Below are 27244 nucleotides of genomic sequence, written 5' to 3' on the forward strand. Positions count from 1 at the left end.
CGACGCGGTCCGAAAGCAACACTTTAGAAAAATAACAACGCTTACTTGGGGTACTTGAACTCCGAGTCACGGACGTCGGCACGAGCGGCTCGGAGCGGTCGAACATCTCCCGTGTCGGTGTCGACGCAATGGTCCCCCATCACTCCTCCGGTCATCTCCATCCCCGGCATGATTGCTATCACTATATCCGATCAAATTCGCCTGCAATTGACCCTTCTCGTAATATAACCCGAGGTCAACGGTACCTCGAATATATCTCAAAATTCTCTTCATACCAATCATGTGACTCATAGATGGTTTCTCCATGTACCTGCTCATAATCCCAATAGCATACTGCAAATCAGGACGAGTGTGGGTCAAGTACCTCACCTTCCCAATCAAACTCCGATAATCCGTGGAGTTGATCATCTTCGTCGGATCTTCCTCGTCATTCTTCGAGGTTTGGCGAAATACAGCTCTAGCTTCCATCGGGGTATGAATAGCATTTGCCTCCAACATGCCACTCTCTTCAAAAATCTTCAATGCATAGGCCCTTTGACTCAAAACAATTGCGTCCTTCCTTTGAGACACCTCAATTCCCAAATATGAAGATAAAAGCCCCAAATATGTCATCTCAAATAACTTCTTCATTTGATTCTTGAAATGCAAAATATGAGACTTCCTCGCTCCGGTCAGGATTAGGTCGTCCACATAAACCCCCACTAGCAGATTTGTACCTTCTGCTTCTTGCACATATACAACATATTCACCCGAGTTCCTGCGAAAACCGAGTGATGAAAGACATGAATCTAACTTCACATACCAAGCACAAGGAGTTTGCTTGAGCCCATAAAGTGCCTTCTTCAATTTCAGCACATGCCCTTCTTTGCCTTTCTGAACAAACCCATCTGGCTGCTTCACGCAGATAATTTCTTCGATGAGTTCATTCAAAAAAGCTGACTTCACGTCCATATGGTGTATCTCCCAACCTCCTTGCGCTGCCAATGCAATAAAGGTCCGAATAGTCTCCATTCGAGCAACGGGTGCAAACACTTCTTCATAGTCGATTCCTGCTTTTTGCGAGTACACTTTAGCTACAAGCCTCGCCTTATGCCATATAATCTTTCTCATGATATTCCTCTTCACTTTGAATACCCACTTGAGGCCTATGGGTTTAATTCCTGGTGGCCTTGGAACCAATTCCCATGTCTCATTCTTCTCGATCGCATCAAGTTCTTCTAACATCGCCTTTCGCCATACTTCGTCCTCATTGGCCTCATCAAACGAAGCCGGTTCTTCTCCAAATGCAAGGTGCAGTTCGGTCTTAGCATCGTCCAATTCTTCATAAACGGACTGAATACTTCTATGTCGTAGAGGAGTGACATCCTCCCTTCCACCCAAGCTAGGGTCAACTGCATCCTCATTTGAAGGTTCATTCTCAGCAAGAGAGAGAGATGTACTATCTTCCTGCTGATCATCTGGAGGAGGTGTTAGATCATAAGGCGGATCGATAGAGAATATACCTCCGGCCGATTTCAACTCTTCACTCGACCACTTCCATGTACAGTCTTCTTCAAAAATAACATCACGGCTAACTTCCACTTTGCCCGAGTCCGGATCATAGAACTTATCGGCCTTAGACCCAATCTCATAGCCAATGAAAACCATAGGCTTGCTCCTCGGATCAAGTTTCTTCAAATGTCCACCGAGGATCTTCACATGGGCTAAGCACCCAAAAATCCTTAGATGATAAATGCTAGGCTTCGACCCTATCCAAGCTTATAAGGCGTTGAACCTTGCAAACTCTTCGTGGGAGAACGATTCAGAATATATACAGCTGTGCTGGCTGCTTCTCCCCACAACTCATTGGGCAAATTCTTCTCAAATAATAGGGCGCGCATCATGGAGACAATTGTACGATTTCTCCTCTCGGCAACTCCATTCTGTTGAGGAGAATAAGGAGCCGTGAGATGTCTACGGATCCCATTATCCTCACAGAACTTGGCAAATTCAATGGAATTGAACTCTCTGCCTCTATTTGTCCTGAGACATTTTAACTTCACATTTATCTCTGCCTCGGCCAGATTCTTGAACTTCTTGAAGGCCTCAAAAGCTTCAGCCTTCGTTTTCAATAGCGCCACCCACATTAGCCGCGTACACTCATCAACAAGGACCATAAAATAATGGCTACCTCCCAAAGTCTTTGGAGTGAAAGGACCACAAAGATCCGCATGAACGAGCTCCAAAGGGACTTTGGCTCTATGACTAGAGCTTCTGGAAAATGGTTGCCGATGTTGTTTTCCCGCCACACAAGCCCGGCACACCGAAGAAGATCCCTCGATCTTGGGAAGTCCATGTACCATCTGCTTATCTGCCAAATCTTTCAAGGAACGGAGATTCAAGTGACCATACCTCTTATGCCACTTAACCGTCTCCAAGCACATCTCTGCTGCCAAAAAAAAATGAGATACAACATTCAGCTTGTGCAGATAAAGCCCTGACTCGTTCTTCTTCACATGCAGCAATAAAGCCCCTTGTTCATCATATACTCTGAGTTGGCGAGAACCCAATCTAATATCATATCCTTCATCGTCGAGTTTCCCAAGGCTGAGAATATTCACAGCAAGCTTAGGAACATATAGGACATTCTTCAACTTCATAGTCTTCTCATTGTTCCGGCGTAGGACGACCGATCCAAATCCTTCAATCTCAACCATGGACTTATCTCCAAAGTGAACAAATCCTCCGGGCTTCTCAATAAGATCATGAAAGTACGACTTGTCACCAGTCATGTGACTTGTCGCCCCCGTGTCCAGGTACCACATCCCTTTTGGCTCTGGAATCCCACTATTTCCTTGCAATAGGAAAGCCGATGGTAATTCCGTCACAGCCATTAGGAGAGTTGACTCCACCTCCGTCTCAGTCAAGTTTGCCATTTCTTCTTTCTTCTAATTCCTGCACCGCGAAGCATAATGACCATATTTGTTGCAGTTGTAGCACTTGATTCTTGACCAATCACGTGGCTTCTCATTGTCGTCCTTGTCACGTCCATCTTCGCCGCTTCCACGACCTCGACCTCGCCCATGTCCGCGGCCACGACCTCCACGGGAACCACGTGAGCTTTCTCCTTCTTCTTTGGTCTTGGTCTGCGACTGCGTCAATAAAGCTTTCTCGCCATGAGCAGTACACCGCTCCTTAAGCTTATCCTCATGAGCCATTAACGACCCAATGGCTTCCTCAAGCGACATGTCGTCAATGCCGCCAAACTGCTCCATGGAGGAAATAAGGTGGTCAAACCTTTCCGGTGTCCCACGAAGCAACTTGGAAACAACTTCCTTCTCCGGAACCTTCTCTTCAAGGGCTCTTAGTTTAGTAACAATGCTAGAAAATCTTCCAGCAAAGTCACCAACTGAATCTTCATCTCCCATGAGGATGTGATCAAACTCCTTCTTCAGGCTCTGTATTCTTGACTTCTTGACTCGATCAACGCCCATGAACTTCTTTTGAAGAATCTCCCACGTCTCTTTAGCGGTGATCTCATCGTCAAGTTGTTCGAGAATCTCCTACGGTAACGCCGCATAAATCACCATGAGCGCCTGCCTGTCCTTCTTGACGGCTACATCTTTCTTCACGATCGCATCCCACAAACTATAAGTCTCCAAGGTAACTTTCAACTTCTTTGCCCAGACGGAATAGTTCGTCTTGGAAAATATGAGGAAACTTCCCGAAGGAAAAGAATTCCTCCCATTCCTTGGTGCTTTGGGAACCACGACGTCATTCCCCTCCAACATTCTCACAAACAGAAAACTCGGATCGTGCTTCTAAGCTTGGGCTCTGATACCACTTGTTGGCACTAAGCCAAGTGAAATCACTTGCAAAAAATCCCTCACTCACTTGGGGAAGAATAGAAGATGATAGAAGAAGAGACAAATAACTCAAGAAGAAGTTCATACGATAAAAAATGAGAGGTTACATATTATAAGAAAAAAACGCCATAAAACTCGGTCGACCGAAGCTTGGTCAACCTCCCAAATTGGTCGGAGAGAGAATCGGGCGGAGAGAGAGAGCCATGTGGAGAGAAAAAAATGGGCGGCCCTTCTTTTTTTTTTTTCCCTCTCTCTCTCTCTTCCTTCTTATTTGGCGAGGTTACTCACAACATCGGCCACCCCTATGGCCGCCTCCCTGGTCGCCCCTTCAGCCTTCCCTCGATCACCCTACGGCCGCCCCTCGGCTGTCTTGCGGCCGTCCGCTCGGCCGCCCCTCGGCCTCCCTTCAAATGCCCCACGGCCGTCCCCGTGGGCGCCCACGTGGCTGTCCCAATGGGTGCCCCTCGGCCGCCCCTTTGGGGGTGCGCACAGCCTCCCCTCGGTCGCCCCTCGGCCACCCCTACGGCCGCCCCTCGATCATCCCCTGTGGCTGCCCCGCTCGGTTTCCCCTCACTTGCCCCTAGGCTGCCCCTTGGCCGCCCTCTCGGCAGCCCCTTTGGCCGGTCTTATTGTGAAACAAAAAATCCGCCTCCTCTCTTCTCGAGAATCCATACATCCCTTATTAGTGTGTGGACAGCTATCTCTTGAGCACAATTTGATGAATGAAGTTTGCGAATGTTGCTGATAGTGTTTTTCACTTATTTCACCAAGAAATTACCCGAAAATGGATCTTGGTCTATTTGAGATTGTTCCTTTTAATCGTAATCAAAGATGTTATAAGAATAGAAAGTGAGTAAAGCAAACCCATATACCCTCGTGGCTGCCCCTTGGTCGCCCCCGTGGCCGCCCCTCGGCTGCCTCTACGGCCAACCTTGGCCCCCATCGCACCTCCCTTGTTCAATCAATCTCCTTGTTTGACGTCGTCGGAGGGGATTCTGACTCTTATTGCCATTGAACTATCATTTCTGGCGTTGATGTTTAAAGAGGGTGATCCTGTATCTTCCCTCTTGTCCTATTGAAGCTCTTATAAACCGCATTTGACATTCGACAGCTGAAATTCCATCATTATTCATCCCAATCTACCGCTCCTTGAGAGCCTCACGGCAGGCAAAAAGGACGCAGATAGTCCCGCTGTTGTACTCATTGTCCAAGTTGAAGAATATTGTGTGCTCTCAGGCCGACCATTTGTGTATTCCTACTTGTCGGCCGTTCAAAATTGCTCTGTTGGGTCCTTCCCGACCTCAGATCGGCCTAAGGTCCTGCTCGGAGACCGTCTCTGTTGCTCAATTTTGCTCTACCGCTACAATTGGACCGTCGGGTCTCCGTCTCAGCTGTCGATTCATGAACGCCGATCCCTGTTTGCTATTGTTAAACGACCAGTAAATAACTCCTGTTATTTTTTAGTTAATTTTCTTGACTGTACTAGGCCAGTTCATACCTGTCGATGGTGTGGACGCACACGGATAGAGGCGTTCCCTACCTCGTCAGCCTCGAACTGAACACTCGGATTAGTGGGAGCTTGGTTGTGTCATAACTCGTCCGGTATCATCCAATTGAATATGTTTCAGATCACCCGACGACTGACAAGCTTCTTGTTTATTTATCAAATCATATTCATCATTTCTGTCATTAATATTGCCTTTAGTGATTAACTTCCTGGCAAAACACGAAGTGTTGATTCTGACTGTCGTGTTACATCAGCCATGGTCTTTCCACCAGTAGAAGGTCAATGAGGGATGGAATGGGATGCCATCCCAGATTCTTGGAAAGAAACCTCCGCATGGAAGGTGATCATCGATAGAGTAGTTCGCGCGGTGATGGTGATTATCTATAGATGTCTATGGTTAGGCGGTCGATCAGATCGTAAAACATGACCGTGGATGTCAAAGGAGCTGGAATTCCACAGTCATGCAGTATTCAAAGAATGTGGATTCGTACCCTCTACGTACATCGAAGCATATGGATGATGTAGTGTAGCGAATGAATTGTCGGGGCAGTGTCTTCCGATGATGTTGACGGCCAGATTGGGAGATCGATTGTGGTTGTCAACGGGATGACAAGATCGACCAGCGAGGATGCTTGGTTCTTGCGACTCTGCTCTCTCCTCGATCTAAATAGTGAAAGAGACAGATATTGGAGGACGCTACTAGGTGCAAACCTCAGGGAAATCCAACACCACTTTTCCTTTCTTCAGAACAATAATAACCTTTTCAAAAGAACAATGACTGCAACTTCAATAATTCAGATCTGAATCCCAAGTTCACCTTTCCCTTCTTCTTATAGTGGAAAAGAGGGAACTGCTATGAGTACCATGATGGGCCTCTATTAAGGGGAAGCTTATTGGGCTTTGCCTTAAGAGGATAATTTAGGGAAGAAAGAAGTCCACATAACTCCTTCCCCCTAAAGGTGCAAACTAGCACACCAAACAATGCATATAAACACAAAGGGGAAGGGAGGCCTGTACTCACGCAGGAGGGGCCTCCCTACAATCCAAAGACGATAGAGAGAAAATGAACTAAACAACACAAAGATGGGGCCCCTATATGAGGAATGAGTCGTCATAAAACCACAAAGAGACACGACACAAATAAAACACGATGCAAATATGGCTTCTCAAACCTGGTAGTGGAAATTCAGGTTCTTCACATCAACACGGGCTCCGCGAAGTGGCTGATGACAAGTCTGGACATGGTCAACTGGATGATCCTCCATGAACATGTTACATGCTGCATTGGAGAAGCGAGATGTCATCAATTTTATGGCTTTACAAGTCTTGTCTACAACGAATAAGGACATGAGACTCTCACGTGAAGAGTGGGAAATGTTGGGTGACTTCAGCAACATACTATCAAAGACAACAGAGAGAAAAAAAAATAAAACAACACAAAGATGGGGCCCGTATACGAGGAGTGAGCCGCCGTAAACCACAAAGAGACACAACACGAAGAAAAAATGACATGAATACGACTTCTCAAATCTGGTAGAGGAAATTTTGGTTCTTCACATCAACACGGATTCCATGAAGTGGCTGATGACGAGTCTGGACACGCTCAACTAGATGGTCCTCCATCAACATGTTACAAGCTGCATTAGAGAATTGAGATGTCATTGATTTTGTGGCTTTACAAATCTTGTCCACAATAGATAAGGACATGAGACTCTCACATGAAGAGTGTGAAATGTTGGCAGATTACCATGACATACTAGGGCCATTTTACAAGACAACAAACTATGTTAGCGGCTCAAAGATAGCGAGAGTCGTGGAAGTCCTTTGCATTTTGAAGGCCCTGATGAGATATATTGATACAGTCTTGCCTAAGTTTGATATTTCTACAATCTTTATGTCGGGAAGAAAGCTGATTGTTAGTCAAATTGCATCTATCTACGAAGCTTGTGAGAGCATGATGATGTAACACGACAGACAAAGGGATCGAACGGCTCGTGTTAATCGAACGGCTCGTGTTACGCCATAGGGAGGGCGATGACAATCATGCAATGTAGTGGATACGACTAACGTAAACGTAATGCAAGTGATGATGCAATGATAAAATCACTGAGAAGTATAAATCCGGCGTCGATGTACACCAACGTCCACTAGGCTACGACATGCAAGACCTGGAAATGCCACTAGGCTCCCGATGATCCAAACGTTGGGTTGAAAGCTGACAGTGCAAGCTCGGCTACTACTGTTAATGCACACACCCTCGACGGTCAAAACCAAGAACGTGCCGATTGAAATCCTAATCCTCAGAATGTGAATCCTATCTATCACTAATCTAACCACGACGGTGGAGAAAACGTCCGGAGGCATTAGAAGAAATACTATGACATCGAGAGGGAGCTGATGAGTGTACCAGTAGTGGTAGGCACATGCAAGGTCTGATTCGGCAGTCGCGGAAGGTGTCCAGCAAGTATGCGCGATGGGGCACAAGCAGGCGTAGCGATGGGCGCAACAATGGGTGCAGCCGTGGTTGCGGCACTAGGGTTGTAATGGGCGTGACATCAGGGCAACACAGTAAGCCGAGGCGTGATGCTGGGGACGGCCGAGGAGCGGACGCAAAGACGAGCGAGGAGCAACCATGGGGCAGCTGAGGGGAGGCCGAAGAGGTGACCGCAAGGGCAGCTGCGAGGCGGCCTAGGAAGGTGACCGAAAGGCAGTTGCGTGCGCAGCCTAGGTGCGGCCGCGGGGGCGGCCGCTGGGGAGTCAAAAGGGAACTCGTGGGCGGCCGTAGGGTTGGCTGGGTCGACCGAGAGAGTGGCCCCATGACGATCGAGGGGCAGCCTCACGAAGGGCGGCCTCATGTCGGTCGTGGGGTGGTGGCCTTCGTTCGGCGGTCCAAAAGGCAGCCTTCGGGTGGTGGCAGGGCGGTGGCTTCCGATTGGCCGCGGGTTGCGGCGGCCTTCAGTCAGGCGCGGGGCGCAGCAGCCTGAGATCGGTCGCAAGGGCGCCAACCTCAGGTCGGCCGCGGGGGCAGTGGCCTCGGGTCGGCGGCCGAGGGCCCTTGCGGCAGCCTTTAGTCGACAGTTGCTGGGGGCCTGGATGGCCGTGTGTGGCCTTGGGCGGTCGGGGGCGGCCTGCACGGCTGCGTGCAGCTCTAGGTGATCCTGGGCAGCTGCTGGCTACGCTGGGCAGCCTTAGGAGCGGTAGTCGAAACTCTGCGAAGGCAGCGTTTTGACTGTTTCCAGTGAAGACGACAACTGTTTCCGGTGAACTCTAGGGTTTGCTTTCTCTCTCCTAACTTCACAGTAGCATTTTCATAAATATGACAAAAACTAAAAAACTAAAAAAAATCTGGAAAAATCACTAAAAAATACACTTTCTTCAATCTTTCTTCTATTCTCTCTTCCTATGGGCGGCCCCACCTTTTATAGGTGCAAATAGGCCCCCCCCCTTAAAAAATAAAGGGGAGAAGGCCCATTTAAGGATAATTGGGGCCCCTTGTAGAAGAGAGAAAACCACTAACATGCCCACACATGCGCTAAGACACACGCAAACGTGTAGGTCTGTACTGCAGTCCAAACACATGAGAATAAACAAAAACAAACACATACGCGGCCAATATACAAGGCCTACTAAACAATGAAAGTATAAGGAAATATGACGTCAAACCTTTGTGGGCTGTTGACGAGGCCGAGTACTCCGAAGGTCGGTGATGCCGGACATCGGCAAGACGTCGTCCGGTCGACACCGAGGGTAGCGGCTCGGTATCAAATGGACAGGTATATATGATGACGTGGATGCATGGAAAATCCTACTGTCGTACGTGCGTGCGCCGAAATGCGGTGTTGCCGTTCTAGAGAATGTCGGGATCGCTTCTGGTGAGGTCAATCGGACCTCCCGAACCTCGCCCAAGGGGGTCGAGGCCGAGTACGTCGCCGAACGGGAATACCCCGCTGAAGTGCTCACATGAGTCGAGAGAACCTGACTTGTACTGGGCAGGTAAGACTCTCGTGATAATTGTCGTCGTTTTCTCAACCTGTCTCGCTCTCACCTATATCTAACCCGAGCGCAGAAGAGGCAATAGGAAAGTGCACTGAAGTAGATAAGAGACGTAAAGAGCAGTAGAGGGAGTACCTTTTGTCGCGTCCGACGACTGCTAATTGGAGGGCGCGGGAGATAAGAACGGGAATAGAACTGGGGCGTCGGTGAGGGCGGATTGGAGGCGGATAGGCGGAGTGACGACGGGCCGGAGATGAGGCGGAGGTGGAGGCTAAGCGGTGGAGCGTGCAGCGTGCTGGGCACGGTGGGACAGTCGGGTGTTGCGTACAATCACGGCGTGGGGCAGCACGCGGGCGGGGCGCACGTCAGCGGTGGTCGGCGCAGCACGGGCACTGCGCGCTGTAGAGCGGCGCTGCGCGCGGGCAGTCACGGCGCGGGCAGCGCTCGGGGCGGGCGCACAGCAGCGGCAATTGGCGCGGCACGATGATGCACAACGCGCTGTGGGGCGCTGCACGGGCAATTGGCGCGGCCGCTACGGGGCCTCGGGGCGGCTTGGCTGGCTACAGCGGGACATCAACAAGCGGTCGCCCTAGGCCACGTTCAATCCATGAAGACGATTGCTAGGCCAATCAGGCGATGGGGGAAGGATTGTTCGGCGGCGGCAGGACCGGTCGACGACAGCCAGCAGCAGGGCGACCAACAAAGGGCACCCGCGGGAAACGGTAGCGCGGCAGGGCAGCGACGGGAGGGGCTGATCGGCGGCAGCGGAGTCGGGCGACGGTGGTGGGCACGTCAAGACGCGAGTGGTCCGCGGTGGGGGGCGGGGAGGCTGGTCGGGCGATGGGGAAGCTGCTCGACGTCGGCGGAGCTTGACTGCAAAGGGGGCGAACAAGACCGACCGGCGGAGGAAAGGCCGGCCGGCAGCGGCAGGGCAGGACGGTGGCTGTAGCGGGGATGGCGGGCAGCGCGATCTGTTCTCTCTTCTTCTCCTTCCTCTTCCTTCTCTTCTTCCTTCTTCTTCTTCTTCTTTCTTCTTCTTCCTCTCCTCACAAAGGTAACTCTTTGACTTCCAAACGTTATACTTTCATTGAAAATTCAAGAGTGCCTTTGGGGGGCGCCCTCCCCTCCCTTATATAGGAAGTGTGAAATGGCCCCCCCCTAAACAACAAAAGGGAAGAAAATAAAGGGGCTTGTAAGGCCCACTAAGGTAGGGGGGGGGGGGGAGATATCCTCATATGGGTTCTTCCCCTCGCTACAACGACAAAACGATAAAGATGAAAAGCGATGAAGATAAAATAAGAAACAAGTAAAACGATCCGAAGGTGGCGTGTCATCACGCCGTATATCTGAACCCCGGGTTGCGCGTCGATGCTGCGGCTCGTCGTGTCGGCTGGACACGTGTCGGTGGCGGGCTCGAAGACGGTGCTGGCTCCTCGCGTGACGATCCTGCGGTGTCGGACGGTTCCGCGCCATCAGTCGGGTCTCGCGCGTGAGTCCTCTCTTGATGAAGTGGTTTGATGGTGTCTTCGAAGCTGGATGGTCCCCCATTACATGGAGTGTAAGACGTTGAAGTAGAAGTCAATTATTTTGAAGAACCGTTTGATGAAAATCTCAGCCATTCTTGACACTTTCAACAAGGGGTCAAAACTCGATCCTAGCTTCATTCATGATGCTTTGGCATTTGTTTGCTGACTTATGCCACTTCACGGGAACAAGATATACTCATCGATGGTGTAGCACCAGCTAGGGAGAAGGAACGACAGGTACCGACTCCAACTGAGGAATTGGAAACTTATCTCCAATCAATAGAGAGAAAGGACATGGAGACAACACTAGAATGGTGGGCACGCATAGGTGCACTAAATTAACTTTGACTCAGGACTCTTGCCCAAGAGGTTCTTTCAGTATGTGCAACTAGTGCCCCAACAGAGTGTTTATTCTCAGCAGGATGTGCTGTCGTCACTTTCAAGAGGGCAGGTCTTACTATTGAAAGCATTGAGCTTCTAGTCACAGTGAATTGTTGGTTACGTGCTGAAAACGCCCAACTATGGGATGGAGATAGTGCGAATGACTTTTTTGACGACGACTAGTACAAGGTATTACTCTTCTGTATTTGCGTCTTTATTTATTTGTATCAATTCAATATTCTAAAATTGGTATCTTAGTTGCAACTTGATTTGGCAATTTTTTGCAGGTATGCCGGTGTTCTCCCGCAATCACGACTTCATTGGAGATTTTTCTGTATTTGCGTCTTTATTTATTTGTATCATTTCAATATTCTAAAGTTGGTATCTTAGTTGCAACTTGATTTGGCAATTTTTTGCAGGTATGCCGGTGTTCGCCCCCAATCACGACTTCATTGGAGATTTTTCCTCATTATTTTCTGTTCACCTTCATCTTTTGCTTTATGTCATTTCTGCTTCCCTTAATGATTTATTTTGGATATTTGATTTCTCTCATTATCAGGATTCCTTCACTCAGTGCTCTAAGTCTAATCCTCCAAAGCCCTGGAACAGGAACATTTACTTGTTTCCTTTATGGTGTTTGGGAGTTATTATGAGATATGTGATCCTCTTTCCTGTTAGGTGAATAAGATTTATTTATTTTTAATATTGGAATATTCTTTAATTTTCCATTGTCACGAGCAGTTTACTGTTTTTTTGTCCTGTCTGTGATTTTCACTCTTCCTGATTTTTAATATTTAGAATTTTCATGCTGGAGGTGCCTCATACAATCCCTCTCGTATCCCAAACCTACGGATGACATTTTTGTTTATGCTTGTGTGTTGATTGAAATATTATTTATGCTTGTGTGTTGATTGACTGAAATAATTTAGAAGTTAAAGTACACAAATCACTTTCATTTCCTAAAAAACGGATGATTATTTTTAATTAACTATACAAGCTTTACACATCATATGTTCACTGTTGGAAAATATTTAATCTGCTCAGAAGTTGCTTTATTTTTTTATGATTTATTTGATTTAAAATGTGTAGTACTTTTATAGCAAGCTCTATTCAATATTCCAATCCAAATTGCATGGCTGGCCAATAAAGAATCATCCTGGGCCTTTGGGTTTTGAGGTTTAGTCAAGAAACACTCAAATCCACATCGCAAGCATGAAATTTGTAAGAGGCACAAGTCCTAGGTTTTGGAATGAGTGTGAGAAATTATTTAGGGCCTACCCCTAACTTGAACCGAAATAAAGTATCAAAACCCTCAAGTAAACTCCGAGTTGGAACTTAATATCGCATACATATGCCTACTATCAAGTCGTAGCACATTGGGTGTGAACGTGAAGTGTGGTCCTCAGGATTAACAGACTCGTGATTAGTCAATGTCCTCTTATAAATGGTGTGTGAAAGTGATAAAGCAATTGAATCTAATCTCCATTAAAAAGTAATATCATGCATTTTATATCTACTTCAAAAATATGCATTTTATTTTCAATGATGCCGTTAACTTTGCCTGGAGTTAGCAGTTGTCCCAATCAGTAACTTTTTTTCGGTTACCAAGAGTTCTCGTCCTTGCAGTTGGGTGGATAGCATTTTCGCAGCTGGGTGGATAGCATTTTTGTTTTCTCTGATGAGTGAACATAACATTTGAAGCACTTGAATTTGAAGCAGGAAAAATTATGTCCCCATCCGTCTCGATAGCGGAACACTCGTAGGAATGATAATTCAACTGCTTCTATCCCTAGTCTTATGGTTCATCATGTACTGTGAATTTGTTAATCTTGGTGCAAGGCTTCTCAGATTGAAGTGGGTAAGTTTATTTTTTCATGGAATTTCAAGCTTTCTTTCTTGTAGCTGCCCAAGGAAGCCGTGATGGTTCAGAGTCCTAAAGACAAAGTCTGCCTTTCCAGTGTATAATCTTTTAAATAAAAAAAGAGATGAGGAGATGTAGGACAAACATCCATGTGTAAAAAGAATAACGGAAGAAAGGTGGACTTGTTGTTCATGTGATCTCGGGAGATGAAGTGCACTACCTGCATGGTCCGTGGCCAATCTTCTGCAAGCCTGAAGGAAAACACAAATCAACAAAAACATGTGAGTAATGCATGGCTGATGAATCAGAAAATGAAATAGTATGATAATGAGTATGGGGGGACATTGACATAAATCATAATTATCATTCAAAACATCTCTCATTTGCAGCTTAAGGATGAAAATTTCGTCATTGTCTCTCGACATCTGAGTGAGGTCTAATAGAGGAGAGTAAAAAGAGGAAATGATAGGGCAAAACCTTCATCAGTATCCATATCCTACTTGCAGGGAAGACAGTGACAATGAAAATTTGATCAGTGATAATGTCATTGTAATCCTCAGGAGCTTGAATATTGGGAAGGATTGTTATCAATTATTTGTAATCTCACAAAGTTTTAGGAAAATGTAGTCACCACATTTTACTGTTGTACTTATGCCTATACATACTCTCTCCTTTCACATGTAATGAACTGATGTTTTTCTTGATACGTGGCCTAATCCTTTACTTTAGGTTCTCACAAGTTTCAAAAGTAATTTAATGCTAATTAATGTCGGGGTGGGTTACCAAATTTTTGATAATTTGTCTGGAAATTATTTGGAATTTTCAGATTTTTTCGTGGGAGAAATTAATTGGTAGTGGAAAATGGATATACTTCTCAGGAAAATAGGATATTACGGTAATTTCTAAAGTAAATGGCATAATTGTTAAAATATCCTGCGGTTTTTAATTAATGAAAATTTGGATGACAGAGAATAAGAGGAGTATATCTCCAATTACGGTAATTTCAGAGGAGTATATCTCCAATTTGGAACACTGTTTTCCGTCATCCGGCCATTCCTTCATGTAACACGTCTTATGCACCCGTCATTATCATGTCCCTGTCATGACAACTTTGTCATTCATCACCGTCACCGTCATCGTCACGTCATTTGTCACGTTATCCATCACGGTGATGTGTGACGTGACGGATGACGCGTGCAGAACCCTACTAAGTAAAGACTATAATAGAATTTTTCATTCCATACCATTCCGTACCGTCCGTTCAATTATATCTTCCGTCATCCGTCCACGCGCAAATTCACTAGACGAAAATAGTGTTCGGAAGTTCGATCCGATCGATCGGATCGACGGTCTGATACGGTCACGGATATGACACGTGGCAAGCACAAGTAGATCCCCCACTCTTTTTTTGCCACGTGACTTGAGAGATCTGATCGGAACTGGTCGACCGGATCGACTTTTTTTTATCGTCTTTTTTTGGATAGCAGTTCATAGCAGGAAAAAAACCCTTGAAAATCCAGTTGAAGAATCGTTCTCGCGGTGATCCGATCGCAGAAGCAGAGCTCTTCTGCGAAATCGAGAGATCGGGATTTCGCAGATCGGGATGCGGAGATCTGGCGAGAGATCGGGATTCGGTTGGCTCTTTGCGGTATGGATTTGGTTGGATCTTCTCGTTGCAATTGTTTCTGGAAGATTTGTGGTGGAGAAGAACAGTCTGATGGTAACGTCGCCCAATGAATTGAGGGGCAAGCACGACAGTGCCATCGCCAACTTTGGGATTCCGCAATATGGCGGTAGCATGGCCGGCGCCATTGTTTATCCCAAGACGAACGCGAATGGATGTGAAGAATTCTCTGCATCGTTCAAGGCCAAGCCCCATGCTCTTCCGAACTTTTTGGTCCTGGATCGTGGCGGTAAACATGTTTTATTCCTATTTTTTTTGCATTTTTTTTCCAATTTCTGTGAAATCCCTATCCGTGATGCCTCGCTGGGCTCTGATACATCCAGATCTGGAGTACATTGTGAATCTCTTTAGAATGAGGTCTTCAGGCCATTTCCTAACTTAAGCCAATTGCCCAATGTTTCTACTCGGAGCTTTGCTCGACAATGCTCCTATATCGAAAGCCATGATTTTTGTTTCCTTCTTGAAGGCTCCGTTCTTCAAAACACGTCTCGCGTAATTCATGTAACAAACCCTCGAATCTTGCAAAGCCTGCTGTTATAAGTTAATTTCATAGAGTTACCCGTGTATTCATACTTTTCAGACATTGAAATAGCTTTTGATTTTTTGATAGATGTTTGTTTCGATTTATTATTAAACTATAGAGACCCCAGATTTCAACGCTCCAATCCAAAATCTACCGAGTGCTGTGCAATGAACATTCTGCAAAAATATTCCAATTTTAGATCTCGAAATCTGTTAGGTTTTTGATCGGAGATTGATGCTTAAAATCAGAACAGCTGCTTGTCGTCAGATGCCACATGGTAAATGCTAATTTGAACAGCGTAGAACTTGTAGTGAGTTGCCTCAAATTTATCATTTATTCAATCCTAATGCGTAGTTGGTGGCATTACAATGGTTTTGAAGTTGTTAAAGTTTTAAGTCCGTGGTTATGAGAGACTCCTTTTATAAACATGACATTGATCTGTAACTTGTCTTAGTGCATTGGATCTATAAAGCCATCATGTTGAATTTATCTTTCCCGTTCGTTGATGATGATGAGTTCAGCATCTATTAGGGACGATGGCAATCATGACTAATTGTCGTCCTCTTCTACGGCCCCGATGATGTGGAAAAAATTATCATTATCATATTTATCCTATCCACAGTTTATTGGCAAGGGCGATGATGACTCTTCATCACCCCTTGTCATCTGAAAGATTAAAAATTGCAAAAATGACCAGAAAATGATATCTCTTCCTTCAACAATTCCCAGTTGTAAGACATTGGCGAGGATAAACTAGTTGCCGTCATTGTTACCTTCGTGAAAACAAATGATGAGGGCGATGAGGAGTTGTCATCACCCTTTCGTTCTCATCCACAATTAGGGCAAATCTTATTTGTGGTTATATAGTTTCAAGAACTTTAGTCTTGCCTCTCCATGCCTATGCAACCAAGTTCCCCCTAATAGATGAAAATTTAAACTTATCTAAAGGCCAGTCTTTTAATAAAACTGTGTTGTCTCTGTTTTTTCAGATTGTTTTTTTGCTAGAAAGGTATGGCACGCGCAGAAGGCCGGTGCATCTGCAGTGCTTGTAGTTGACAACACCAATGAACCATTGATAACTATGGATCTTCCTCGCGAAGAAACCGATGCAGCAGTTTTTATCCAGAACATAACGATTCCTTCTGCTCTTATAGATAAAGAATTTGGCGGAAAGTTGAAAAAGGCGTATGAAAATGGAGACATGGTAAATGTAGTCCTTGACTGGAGAGAAGCTGTTCCTCACCCTGATAACCGCGTCGAGTATGAGTTATGGACCAGTAGCAATGATGAATGTGGGCCTAAGTGTGATATGTTAATGGAATTCGTGAAAGAATACAAGGGTGCTGCACAATTACTTGAACATGGGGGTTATACTCAGTTTACACCTCATTATATAACTTGGTACTGCCCGCAATCATTTATCGCCAGTAAGCAGTGCAAGTCTCAGTGCATAAATCACGGGAGGTATTGTGCACCTGACCCAGAACAGGACTTCAGCAAAGGTTATGATGGGAAGGATGTGGTTATTGAGAACTTAAGGCAGTTATGCGTCTTTAAGGTGGCGAATGAGAATAAGAAGCCCTGGGTCTGGTGGGACTATGTGACAGATTTTCACATCAGATGTCCGATGAAGGAGAGTAAATACAATGAAGAATGTGCTGGGAAGGTTATCTCATCTCTCGGTGAGTTTAGTTTCATTGACTTTTCCAGAAATCATATGAGACATCTGTTTTCGCTTAGAGTTGGTTCTGTCTCCGCTGACTCTTATTTCCACCCCATATTTATGTTTTTTTTTTCTCGGAGGTCATTTTTGTTTTGGGGGATAATGCATTTTATGTATTTTGATTACGTTGCGAATAAGTGTTTTGCTCGGTTATCTACTCAATGAGTGTATACAAGTTAAAACATATTTCTGACATTTTATCCTGAAACGAAATGTTCTCTATGGATGGTCAAAAAGTTTGTACCTATCCTTTACCTGCTAGAAAGTAACATCAAATGTGCCGTTTGTATATATCTGGTTATTATAAAAGTTTACCTTCATGCTCTATTAAAACGAAATGCCTAAACTAATCTTATGTTTGAATACGTGTTCACTATTGAGATAATTACTGCATTGTGATCAACGCCATTTCAACCGATGCGTCCAAACAGGTCTCGATGCCAGAAAGATAAAGAAGTGTATGGGGGATCCGGATGATGACTCTGACAATCAAATCCTGAAAGAAGAACAAGATGCCCAGGTGAATAAGCTATCAGTTGAGCCCTAATTTCCTTTGTATGCTCCCAATTTCTTGTGTCCTCAGAAATCTTGTAGATTTTTTTATTAAGCCAAAAAATAAAAAAAATGACATTTAGTCCAACATTATTCTCTTAAGAGTTTCTTTAGGTGGTAAATTTCTAGTTTGTTGGTGATTTTCTCTTGCAATATTCAACCTCTCTTTTTCGGGCACGCGATGAATTTTCTTCTTGTAGATTGGAAAGGGCTCCAGGGGTGATGTCACAATACTTCCCACACTCGTCATCAATAATCGGCAGTATCGAGGTTAGCCCATGTTGCGTAGTCCTGAAATCTTTAGATGTTTTTTTAATTTTTTGGTGTATTCTGTTCTGTTCATTATTTATTGTGAACTTAATAACCATTACCTTTTGCCGTACAGGGAAATTGGAGAGAAGTTCTGTCTTAAAGGCTGTCTGTTCTGGTTTCGAGGAAACCACTGAACCTACCGCATGCCTAAGTGAGGGTAAGTTTTGTGTTCTTCTTTTTCTCTTCTAATTAAATTAGTGTTGTCAAAGGTTGAAGTTTCTCATTCTGTATCATAATTTTCTTTCAGACATACAGACCAATGAATGCTTGAACAACAATGGGGGTTGTTGGCAGGATAAAGCTTCCAATATCTCAGCGTGCAAGGTGACGCTCTCAACACTTTTGGTCAATTTTCTTCATGCCCACGTTAATCAATTTTTTTCGGTTGCTCTTCAGGATACTTTTCGTGGGAGAGTCTGTGAGTGTCCCCTTGTTCAAGGTGTGCAGTTTCACGGAGACGGTTATACTGCCTGTGAAGGTAATACATTGTCTTTTCTTTTAAACACTAATCTCACTCTTCACTCGCTTTCTATTCTCCTCTCTTTCTTCTTCTTTTTGTGTCAAGAGTACATCTCGGAAGACTTTTGTGACCTGTTATGATAAACTAGGATTGGAGGAAGATGATTTTGTTATCATCATCTACACGTATTAGCATCATCATTGTCACCTGTCGGATTGTTTGGTGGACAATCTTTCCCCCACCAAACCCTTGCCGACAAGAAGAGATATCAAGAGAACCAAGAAGGATAACGGAAAATGACACTTCTTGATAGATTCTAGATCAGTTCCCTTGTACCCCTTATGTAACGGGAACCTATAAAAGGAAATAACAGCAAAGGAAATGCCAATACATGAAATATCAAATAAAGGTAACGGTTAGCTGTCATCATCAATGATTAACGAGCAGAGGATGGCAATGACTAAATCGTCATCCATCCGTGGTATGGCAATGTTGATGACGATGACAATCTCTGAGAACTGGATGATGAGTTTGCGACAACTTTAGCAGTGTAGGAGTTAAAAATTCAAGTATTGCGGATCTAATAGATGTTAAAATTACACCTACTCTCTTCTCCATCTCTTCTCTCGCATTATCCCACCTCTCCATCTTTAACTCTTTCTCTCTCTCTCTCTCTCCACTTCTCTGATCATCATGGTGCAACCAAACGATGGCTCATTATCACTCTCTTGTCATTGTCATCAAGAATGGCGACTCCAATGATAAACTCAAGAGTACACTTATTCAGTTATCTCTCATATTTTTCTGCATGTTCCTGATGATTGGTGGATGGATTCATTAACTGAATCTTCATCTTGGGCTATAGAGTCTGAAAATTATTCATCTTGGGGTTTATGAATCTTCAGCTCAGGGGCCTGGAAGGTGCCTGATAAACAACGGAGGTTGCTGGAAGGAAACTCGAGACGGTCAAGCCTTCTCTGCCTGCATGGTCTGTGTTTATATCGTCATTCTTGTTGAACTCTCCCCACTTCTTTAAGATTTTTAACACGGGGTTTTTCTTCAACCCTTTGCATGGATGTGTAATTATACCATGTTTTTTACATTTTTTAGGAATCTGGAGAACACAAATGCCAGTGCCCCTCTGGATTTAGAGGCGATGGAGTCAGCGGTTGTGAAGGTTTACTTCGTCCTTCATCCTTCGGAACTATCATGTTTGCTTAAAATAGTTAAAAAAAAACATGTTTGCTTAAAGAAGAAAACGTTTTTCTTTATGTCTCTCTCTCTCTCCATCAATCCTTTTAAATTATTGTTTCTCTAGCGTGATATCTTTTCCCGAGCTTGTGTTTATATTCTCTATCTCAACATCTAGTTTCTGGAGCTTGGTTTCTCCCTCGCGAATTATCTGTTTTTTTTTTAATTTGTCTCTCTCCATCTTGTTTTCTTTGCGTGTATATGCCTGTCTCTCTTAGTATCTTTCGCAAGGTTGTATTTATCTCTTTATCTCAACACCTGGTTCCTGAGCTTGTGCTTTTCTCTAATTATCTGTTTTTCTGAGCTTCTCTCTCTTCATGCAGATGTAAACGAGTGTAAAGAAAAGAGGGCTTGCCAGTGCCCTGAATGCAGCTGCAAAAACACTTGGGGCAGCTACGATTGCACCTGCAGTGGGGATCTCCTGTACATGAAAGACAATGATGCATGCATTGGTAATACTATCCCTTTTACAAGTTTGGAATATCTCCCATTATCAAAGTTATTCAAGTTCTCCCTAATGCTGGATGAACCTTCCAACAGCGAAGAAGGCAGTCCAGGCGACGTCTACGTGGGTCGCCGTCTGGGCCATCTTGATCGGATTGGCCATTGCTGCTGTGGGGGCGTTTGTCGTGTATAAATACAGATTAAGAGTGAGTTATTTTTCCCTCTTTTATTTCCTCATATCAGGTAGAGGAAATTTGTGTTTTTTTGGTGGTGTATACACAAATGAACACGAATATGACCGTTTATTTTGGACAAAAACACGAACGACAAACTACCCCCAGGGATTGTTTGTTTGTCTGCAAACAAATAACTTCCCATCCCTATTGTTTTCTGATACATTTACGATTTTTATAGTATGGGATTTTGTATTTCAGTCTTATATGGACTCGGAGATCAGAGCCATCATGGCCCAGTACATGCCTCTGGATAGCCAGGTGGAGATATCTTCCCATACACTGGATGAAGACCGGACATGAAGACCCCAAACTAAAACCATCTGGTAATGCAGGAGCTACTTCTCTGAGGAGTGTCTTAGTACAGAGATGGTTAGTGATTTAATGTGTATATCTTGTTTATGGCATAATTAATTTTTCTTTTTTTTAAAATTTTTCGAGAATTTTTGGGATGATAGAAGCAAGGTTAACACTTTTATTTGATATCTGAATGGGAAATGTGCAATTTTACTCTTTGAGTAGAACCAAGTTTCGGTGTACTTATTATTATTCTTTCATATTTATGATTGTTGATTCAGTTGAGAGTTGAGTGCCCTTAAATATTGAAATGTGCTTCTTCTGAAAGCCTCCATTTTTTATATATAATTATACTTCATCCAAATTTAAGCTAATGAGGAGTTTTCATTTGCTGGTACTTCAACTCAAATTCTGATTTTCGGCCTTAATCACTGCAGTAACTTTGCAACTGGAATTAAGTTATCGCTTTGACACTATCAATCCTTGCCCAGTTTGTGACATTCAGTTGAAACAGGAGTCAATCTACTTTCCAGTTATCATCCGCAATGAACAACATTATATATACTGATCAAAGCATTTTCTTCATAAAATATACTGATCAAAGCATCATCAACATGATGGCAAGGTTGTGATTAAGGTGAGACCCCCAGAGAGTCTACAATAACATTTCCAAGGTTGTGACAACTTTGGCAGTATTTATATTGTCAGGTATTATACTTATCATTGGCAAAAATTGATAAAATGTGTATTATGTAACAAATAAGATAAAATTATTAATATATTACTTAGGCTTATCTATCAAACAGCAGTCCAATACACAGTTTAACACTTCTCTGTAGAGGTAAATAATTTGCAAAAGAGTACATGATTTCTCAATCTAGTGAATAATGCCTTTAAATATTTCCACTTTGTTTTTTTTGTACTTTGTATATGCTACGAGGGAAATTTTACCAACTAGATGAAGATTTTTGAACCTCACATTGTCATGGGACTTTGAAGAGGCATATCTCACTTTTCAAACATGTGATAACTATTTTTAAAATCCTGGATTCGACCCAACCTTAAAGAGTGTACATGCTTGTATAATGGTATCTGAATTATAAATTTACTATTGATTTGCTTTCCTAAAAATTATGTTTTCTCTTGGAAAAAAGTTTATTCAGAGAGTGTCGGCCAATAAAAGTTCAGAATTTTATAAAATACGGATGTGGTGGTTTTATCATGTCTTCCCTATCCTCCATCGACTAGCATTCTTATTCATCTTCATTATCACCTATTCTCACAAACATGTGCATTGTATCAACACTTTAAGTCCTTTGCATTGTGAGGACAGGGAAACATACTCAAATAAATGAGTCAAATTAAATGCACATCATCAACTTTGAATAAAATATCAATAAACTATGCACTATACTTTAGTCTTCAATAGATTTCATCGATCTTGGGTGATGGGGAACATGCCCATCAATCTATGGTTTATTTTCTTTTTCTTATTGAAATACTTTTTTCTATTGTATTTTCCATTTTAAATGAAAAAGGGACATCACAGAGAGGCTATATAAAGCCCTCCTCTTACACCCATAAAAATGAAGTTTTCTGAGAAGCAAATAAATATGTTACAAAAAGGGATACTGGTCTTGTGGTAATGCTATCTCTGCCTGCTTGCACTAGACTGTTGCTAGTGTGACATCCTCATCACCTCCTTGTTGTCTTTGACATTGCCCTCGTTGTCATGTCCACCCTTTAGCTATTAAATTAAGCATCCATTTTGATATCGTCATATGAGATTGACGTAGAGATATCAAATCCTAGTTCAAGGATATGAGACACACGAAAAAGACTCAAGTTTGATCTGCAACGGATAAATAAATGAATATACAATCATATAGAGAGCGGAGAGATAGAGAGATAACATATATAAATAGATGCAGAGAGAGACATAAAATATAGAGAGCCAGAGAGAGAGATAACGAGAGATAGGCAGAGAGAGGTATAAAAGGCAGGGAGCTTGAGAGAGAGATAAAGATAGATAGGCAGAGAGATATATAAAACAGAGAGCGTGAGAGAAATATAAAGAGAGATAGACAGATATAAAAAAAAAGTTTGAGAGAGATATAAATAGATATAGATAGAGAGATATAAAGACAGAGAGCTTGAGAGAGAGATAAAGAGAGAGATAGACAGAGATATAAAAGACAGGGAGTTTGAGAGAGAGATAACAAGAGATAGACAGCGAGATATAAAAGACAGAGAGCTTGAGAGAGAGATAACAAGAGATAGACAGAGAGCTTGAGAGAGAGATAAAGAGGGATAGACAGAGATATAAAAGACAGAAAGCTTGAGAGAGAGACAGAGAGAGATAAAGAGAAATAGTTATAGAGTGACAGAGAGAGATATAAAGGAAGACAATCAGCGGGAGGGAGAGAGAACCAGAGAGAGGGTTAAAGAGAGAACTAGAGATAGATAGATAGAGAGATAGAGAGTCACGGAGCGGGTCAAAGAGAGAGAGATAGATAGAGGGATAAAGAGAGATAGATACAGAGAGAGACAAAGAGAGAGAACTAGAGAGTGATGGAGAGAGGGATAAAGAGAGATAGAGAGAGAGAGAAACAAAGAGATAGAGCCAGATAGAGGGTTAAAGAAAGAGATGAATAGAGAGAGGTAAAAAGAAAAAGCTAGAGAGTGATATAGAGAGGTATAAAGAGAGATCGATTTATAGAGAGATAACTATAGATAACCACAGATGGCTAGAGAGAGAACTAGAGGGAGATTGAAAGACAGACAGAGAGAGGGTTGTAGGAAGAGATAGAGAGAGGGATAAAGAATGATATATATATATAGAGAGAGATATAGAGAGCTAGAGAGAGGGTTAAAGAGAGATGGAGAGAGAGATATAAGAGAGCCAGAGAGAGGGTTAAAGAGAGATGGAGAGAGAGATATAAGAGAGAGAGCCGGAGTGAGGGTTAAAGAGAGACATAGAGAGAGAGGGAGAAAGAGAGATAGAGAGAGAGAAAAAAGAGAGAGCCAGAGAGTGGGTTAAAGAGAGACCTAGAGAGAGAGATAAAGAGAGATAGATAGAGAGAGACAGAGAGAGGGTTAGAGGGAGATATAGATAGAAGGATAAAGAGAGATAGATAGAGAGACTCAGAGAGAGGGATAAAGAGAGAGAGAGAGAGAGAGAGAGAGAGAGAGAGAGAGAGAGAGAGAGAGAGAGAGAGAGAGAGAGAGAGAGAGAGAGAGAGAGAGAGAGAGAGAGAGAGAGAGAGAGAGAGAGAGAGAGAGAGAGAGAGAGAGAGAGAGAGAGAGAGAGAGAGAGAGAGAGAGAGAGAGAGAGAGAGAGAGAGAGAGAGAGAGAGAGAGAGAGAGGGGGAGAGAGAGAGAGAGAGAGAGAGATTGATAGAAAGAAGAGAAATAAAGAGAGGGTTGAAGAGAGAGATAGAGAGAGAGTCAAAGGGAGAGGGTCAAAGATAGAGACAGAGAGCTGGATAAAGAGATATAAATTGAGAGAGAGAGTCAAAGGAAGAGGGTCAAAGAGAGAGACAGAGAGAGGCATAAAGATAGATAGATAGAGAGATATAGACAAAAAGAGAGGGTGAAAGAGAGAGATTGAGAGAGGGATAAAGAGAGAGAGATATATACGCAGACAAATAGAGAGAGCCAGAGAGAGGGTTAAAGAGAGAGGTATACAGAGGGATGAAGAGACATACATAGAGAGAGATAGATATGAAAGATAGATAGAGATATAGAGAGAGGTGGAGCAAGATAGGTAGATAGAGAGAGAGCCAGAGAGAGGGTTAAAGAGAGAGATGGAAAGAGGGATGAAGAGACATGACATAGAGAGATAGATAGAGTTATATATGGAGAGAGATGGAGCAAGATAGATAGAGAGAGACAGAGAGAGAACCAGAAAGAGGGTTAAAGAGAGATAGAGAGTGAGACAAAGAGATTTTTTTTTTTTTTTTTTAAACATATAAGGCGGTCACCCGAACAAATCGGTAACCCGCTCCCTGACTCTACTTCTTCGGTGATTGAGATAGAGTTTGCGGACTGCAGAAGGATGGGCCATTCCAACATCTGGCACTCGCATCCGAAGAACTATGGCCCTGGATCTAGGGTTTGGTAAGTATTCCCGCTTGTATTTCATGTGTTAATCTCGGTTTCGTCGTTTTCGATTTCAAGTATGGTTCGTTATCGACATTGTTTTTTAATCTGCGTTGGTCTGCGTTGCCCGATGTGCCTTCACTTGGTAGTTCGACCCTGAAAATTTCCTCGTATTTATGTAACCTCTGTTGTTGAAATTTCTGAATGATTACTCAAATGTTGATTTTTTTTTTTTGCAACGAATACTCAAATGTTGATTTTGTTTGTAATCTCGTTTTCGTTGGTTTATATTGCGAGTATGGCTCGTTATTCGCATTGGATGTGCCTCTATTTGAATGATTACGCCTTGCGCGTATTGAAATTCCCCGCAGAATATCTCGTATTTGATTTCATTTGAACTTTGAAATACTATTTTTCAAACGATGGAGTCTTCTCTCGAATGTTGATTTCTTTCCGCAAGATTAATACATTCTGCTCTTCTAATACAGTAGTTTGGTAATCGTAGGTAGTTATTGCACATAGTTCTTCTCAGTATCATTTCATGGTTTATGGGATTTTTTGTGTGCATAGATCGAATATCCTCACTGCTTGAGTATCCTATTCTCTTCTATGCTCCAATGATTTGGAAAACACTATTAACTTCGTATTAGTACTTAATGGTACTTTTTCGTTCAATCCTAAATTAACCAATTATATCTCCCTAATCGATGTTCTATCTCTCCAGCCGCGTTTGTGGCAACTCTCACGGCCTTATCAGGAAGTATGGCCTGATGTGCTGCAGACAATGCTTCCGCAGCAATGCCAAAGAGATTGGATTCATCAAGGTACACACTTAATCCCTTTTTCAACTAGGCCTTAATCGTCTTCGTTTCTTTATTGGGTTGTGATTCATCTTCTTGAAGATATAAATTTCATTCCCGTATCGAATAAAATTATGAAGTCTATAAACCCATTTCCAGATCATTATTACTCTAGTTTTTCATGTGACTTATAGAGGTTCGATTCTTATTATAGTTTAGGGATTCATGTTCTTCTAAAGAATTCTCGTTTGATGTTTTGTTGAAGTAGCTACCAGAAATACAATTCTTTTGGATTACTAATCTATTCCCAATCACTTTATATGATTCGGGTTTTAGGTCCTCCTAATATTGAAATTAAGCGGAGATTTTTATCATAGTCAAGTAATTTTAGGATACTTTTTTTACTGCAAATTTGTTTCTTTCGCAGTACCGCTAATCGAATGGCCTTCAAGCTGGTGGGGCGCTTCTCAACCGCTTTTATTTTGTGCCGGAATTTTTTTGTATTTACGCCTAATGTCGTTTTTTTTATTTTTGCTGGATTTTAGGATCGTCGGATTCTATCTTTATTTTACTATCGGAATTGTTAAGCTTATCTCATATCTTCCTAACTTCAAGGTTTAATTTACTGAAGATGATACTCGAAGAATCAGTGTCAGAGTTAAGTCGGGGAAAAATTAGCAATCAAAGACTCTCAGTTTTGGGTTATAAACTATCAGACAGAACCACTGCAGCAGTTGGATATATCTAAAGGGTTTCAGTAAAACTAATCTTTTACTTGAATAATCTTTCTTCGATTACTATTTCCCGATGGTTCACAACATTCTTGATCCACAATGCCAAAGTACATTGTGAACTATTTAATTATCCTACCAGTTAAGTAAACCTTTTGCGTGCGGGGAAACATACATCAAACAAGTGAATTTTAAATTTCATTTCTGTTTTTCATGATATTCATACTTTAGAAAACAAATATAATCTAGTGCAAGCAAACTAATGAAAAGTAAATTTTGAGATATTCTAAGGTGAGAAGATAGTTATTATATAAAACCAAATATATTCATTTTGTATAGTTTTGGGAACTTATATAAAAATTTATGATAAAAAATCAGTAATTAATTCTAATGAAAATACATTCTTTGGCACTTTTACAGTGTCGTATGATGGTTCATGGAGATGAACCTGAGTGGAGTGAAGTGATGCACGGCGATGAGTGGCAGTGTTGGATGTGGTTTGCGTGATAGTGGGAAACGCTGCTAACGAACGACAACCTAGGAACATGGATGAGATGCAAGTGGAAAAAAGACGAAGATCACACTAATCTTGTCGTCACCCGACCAACAAACTTAGTGGTGATTTTAGTTCACGTGTCTTGATCTGAATTTCACTCCTTCAACCTTCACTCTTGGAGTAGAAGAGTGGACCCAAACATTTTTTTAAATGAACAAATCACTCTGTTACTCATAATTGTTTATGATGGAGGCTTTATTGATAAATCCAAGATGGTGTATGGATTGAGGAATGATATGTGGAACTACCCTCAAAATTTTAGAACGACACTTTTTCTGGATCATCAGATATTATTATTTCAATTTATCGTGATTTGAGTCATTCAAGTTTCTCTCTCCTCCTAATTATATGATGGATTGCCAACATGGCACAGACGTCTAGTAATGGAAATTTTCAATTAATTCATTAAAAATATTTAACTAAATTCACATTTTTTATGCAATTATAAAACTATTTATTTATTG

At 42.8% G+C, this 27244-nt stretch overlaps 3 protein-coding genes across 3 annotated transcripts; 2 read left to right on the forward strand and 1 right to left on the reverse strand.

The window, feature by feature from the left end:
* Positions 1-2927: 2927 nt before the first annotated feature.
* Positions 2928-3770, reverse strand: LOC144707168 (uncharacterized). The gene is made up of 2 exons (XM_078580283.1): positions 3600-3770; positions 2928-3542 (listed from the first exon to the last, which is right to left on the reverse strand). The coding sequence occupies exons 1-2, from the start codon at positions 3768-3770 to the stop codon at positions 2928-2930; spliced, it is 786 nt and encodes a 261-aa protein (XP_078436409.1).
* Positions 3771-14615: 10845 nt separating this feature from the next.
* LOC144706484 (vacuolar-sorting receptor 1-like) lies at positions 14616-20778 on the forward strand. Its single transcript, XM_078579458.1, has 12 exons — positions 14616-15026; positions 16310-17002; positions 17475-17563; positions 17796-17865; positions 17981-18064; positions 18155-18231; positions 18304-18385; positions 19273-19355; positions 19478-19544; positions 19942-20070; positions 20159-20268; positions 20497-20778. Exons 1-12 carry the CDS (start codon positions 14717-14719, stop codon positions 20596-20598), a joined length of 1896 nt encoding a protein of 631 aa, XP_078435584.1. The 5' UTR covers positions 14616-14716; the 3' UTR covers positions 20599-20778.
* Positions 20779-24550: 3772 nt separating this feature from the next.
* Positions 24551-26085, forward strand: LOC144707033 (small ribosomal subunit protein uS14). Its single transcript, XM_078580148.1, has 3 exons — positions 24551-24711; positions 25418-25517; positions 25921-26085. Exons 1-3 carry the CDS (start codon positions 24650-24652, stop codon positions 25927-25929), a joined length of 171 nt encoding a protein of 56 aa, XP_078436274.1. The 5' UTR covers positions 24551-24649; the 3' UTR covers positions 25930-26085.
* The last annotated feature ends 1159 nt before the right edge of the window (positions 26086-27244 follow it).

Source organism: Wolffia australiana, chromosome 8, assembly GCF_029677425.1.
Source record: "Wolffia australiana isolate 7733 chromosome 8, ASM2967742v1".
NCBI classification, from domain to species: domain Eukaryota; kingdom Viridiplantae; phylum Streptophyta; class Magnoliopsida; order Alismatales; family Araceae; genus Wolffia; species Wolffia australiana.

Bases quoted from the DNA above. Each gene is read 5' to 3' on its own strand.
- LOC144707168 (XM_078580283.1), bottom strand. From the start codon at position 3,770: ATGTTGGAGGGGAATGACGTCGTGGTTCCCAAAGCACCAAGGAATGGG. The intron at 3,543-3,599 runs GTAGCCGTCAAG...GCGTTACCGTAG, and splicing joins ATGCGATCGTGAAGAAAGAT to GAGATTCTCGAACAACTTGA.
- LOC144706484 (XM_078579458.1), top strand. From the start codon at position 14,717: ATGCGGAGATCTGGCGAGAGATCGGGATTCGGTTGGCTCTTTGCGGTA. The intron at 17,866-17,980 runs GTTAGCCCATGT...TTTGCCGTACAG, and splicing joins CAATAATCGGCAGTATCGAG to GGAAATTGGAGAGAAGTTCT. The intron at 20,071-20,158 runs GTAATACTATCC...ACCTTCCAACAG, and splicing joins AGACAATGATGCATGCATTG to CGAAGAAGGCAGTCCAGGCG.
- LOC144707033 (XM_078580148.1), top strand. From the start codon at position 24,650: ATGGGCCATTCCAACATCTGGCACTCGCATCCGAAGAACTATGGCCCT. The intron at 24,712-25,417 runs GTAAGTATTCCC...CTATCTCTCCAG, and splicing joins GGCCCTGGATCTAGGGTTTG to CCGCGTTTGTGGCAACTCTC.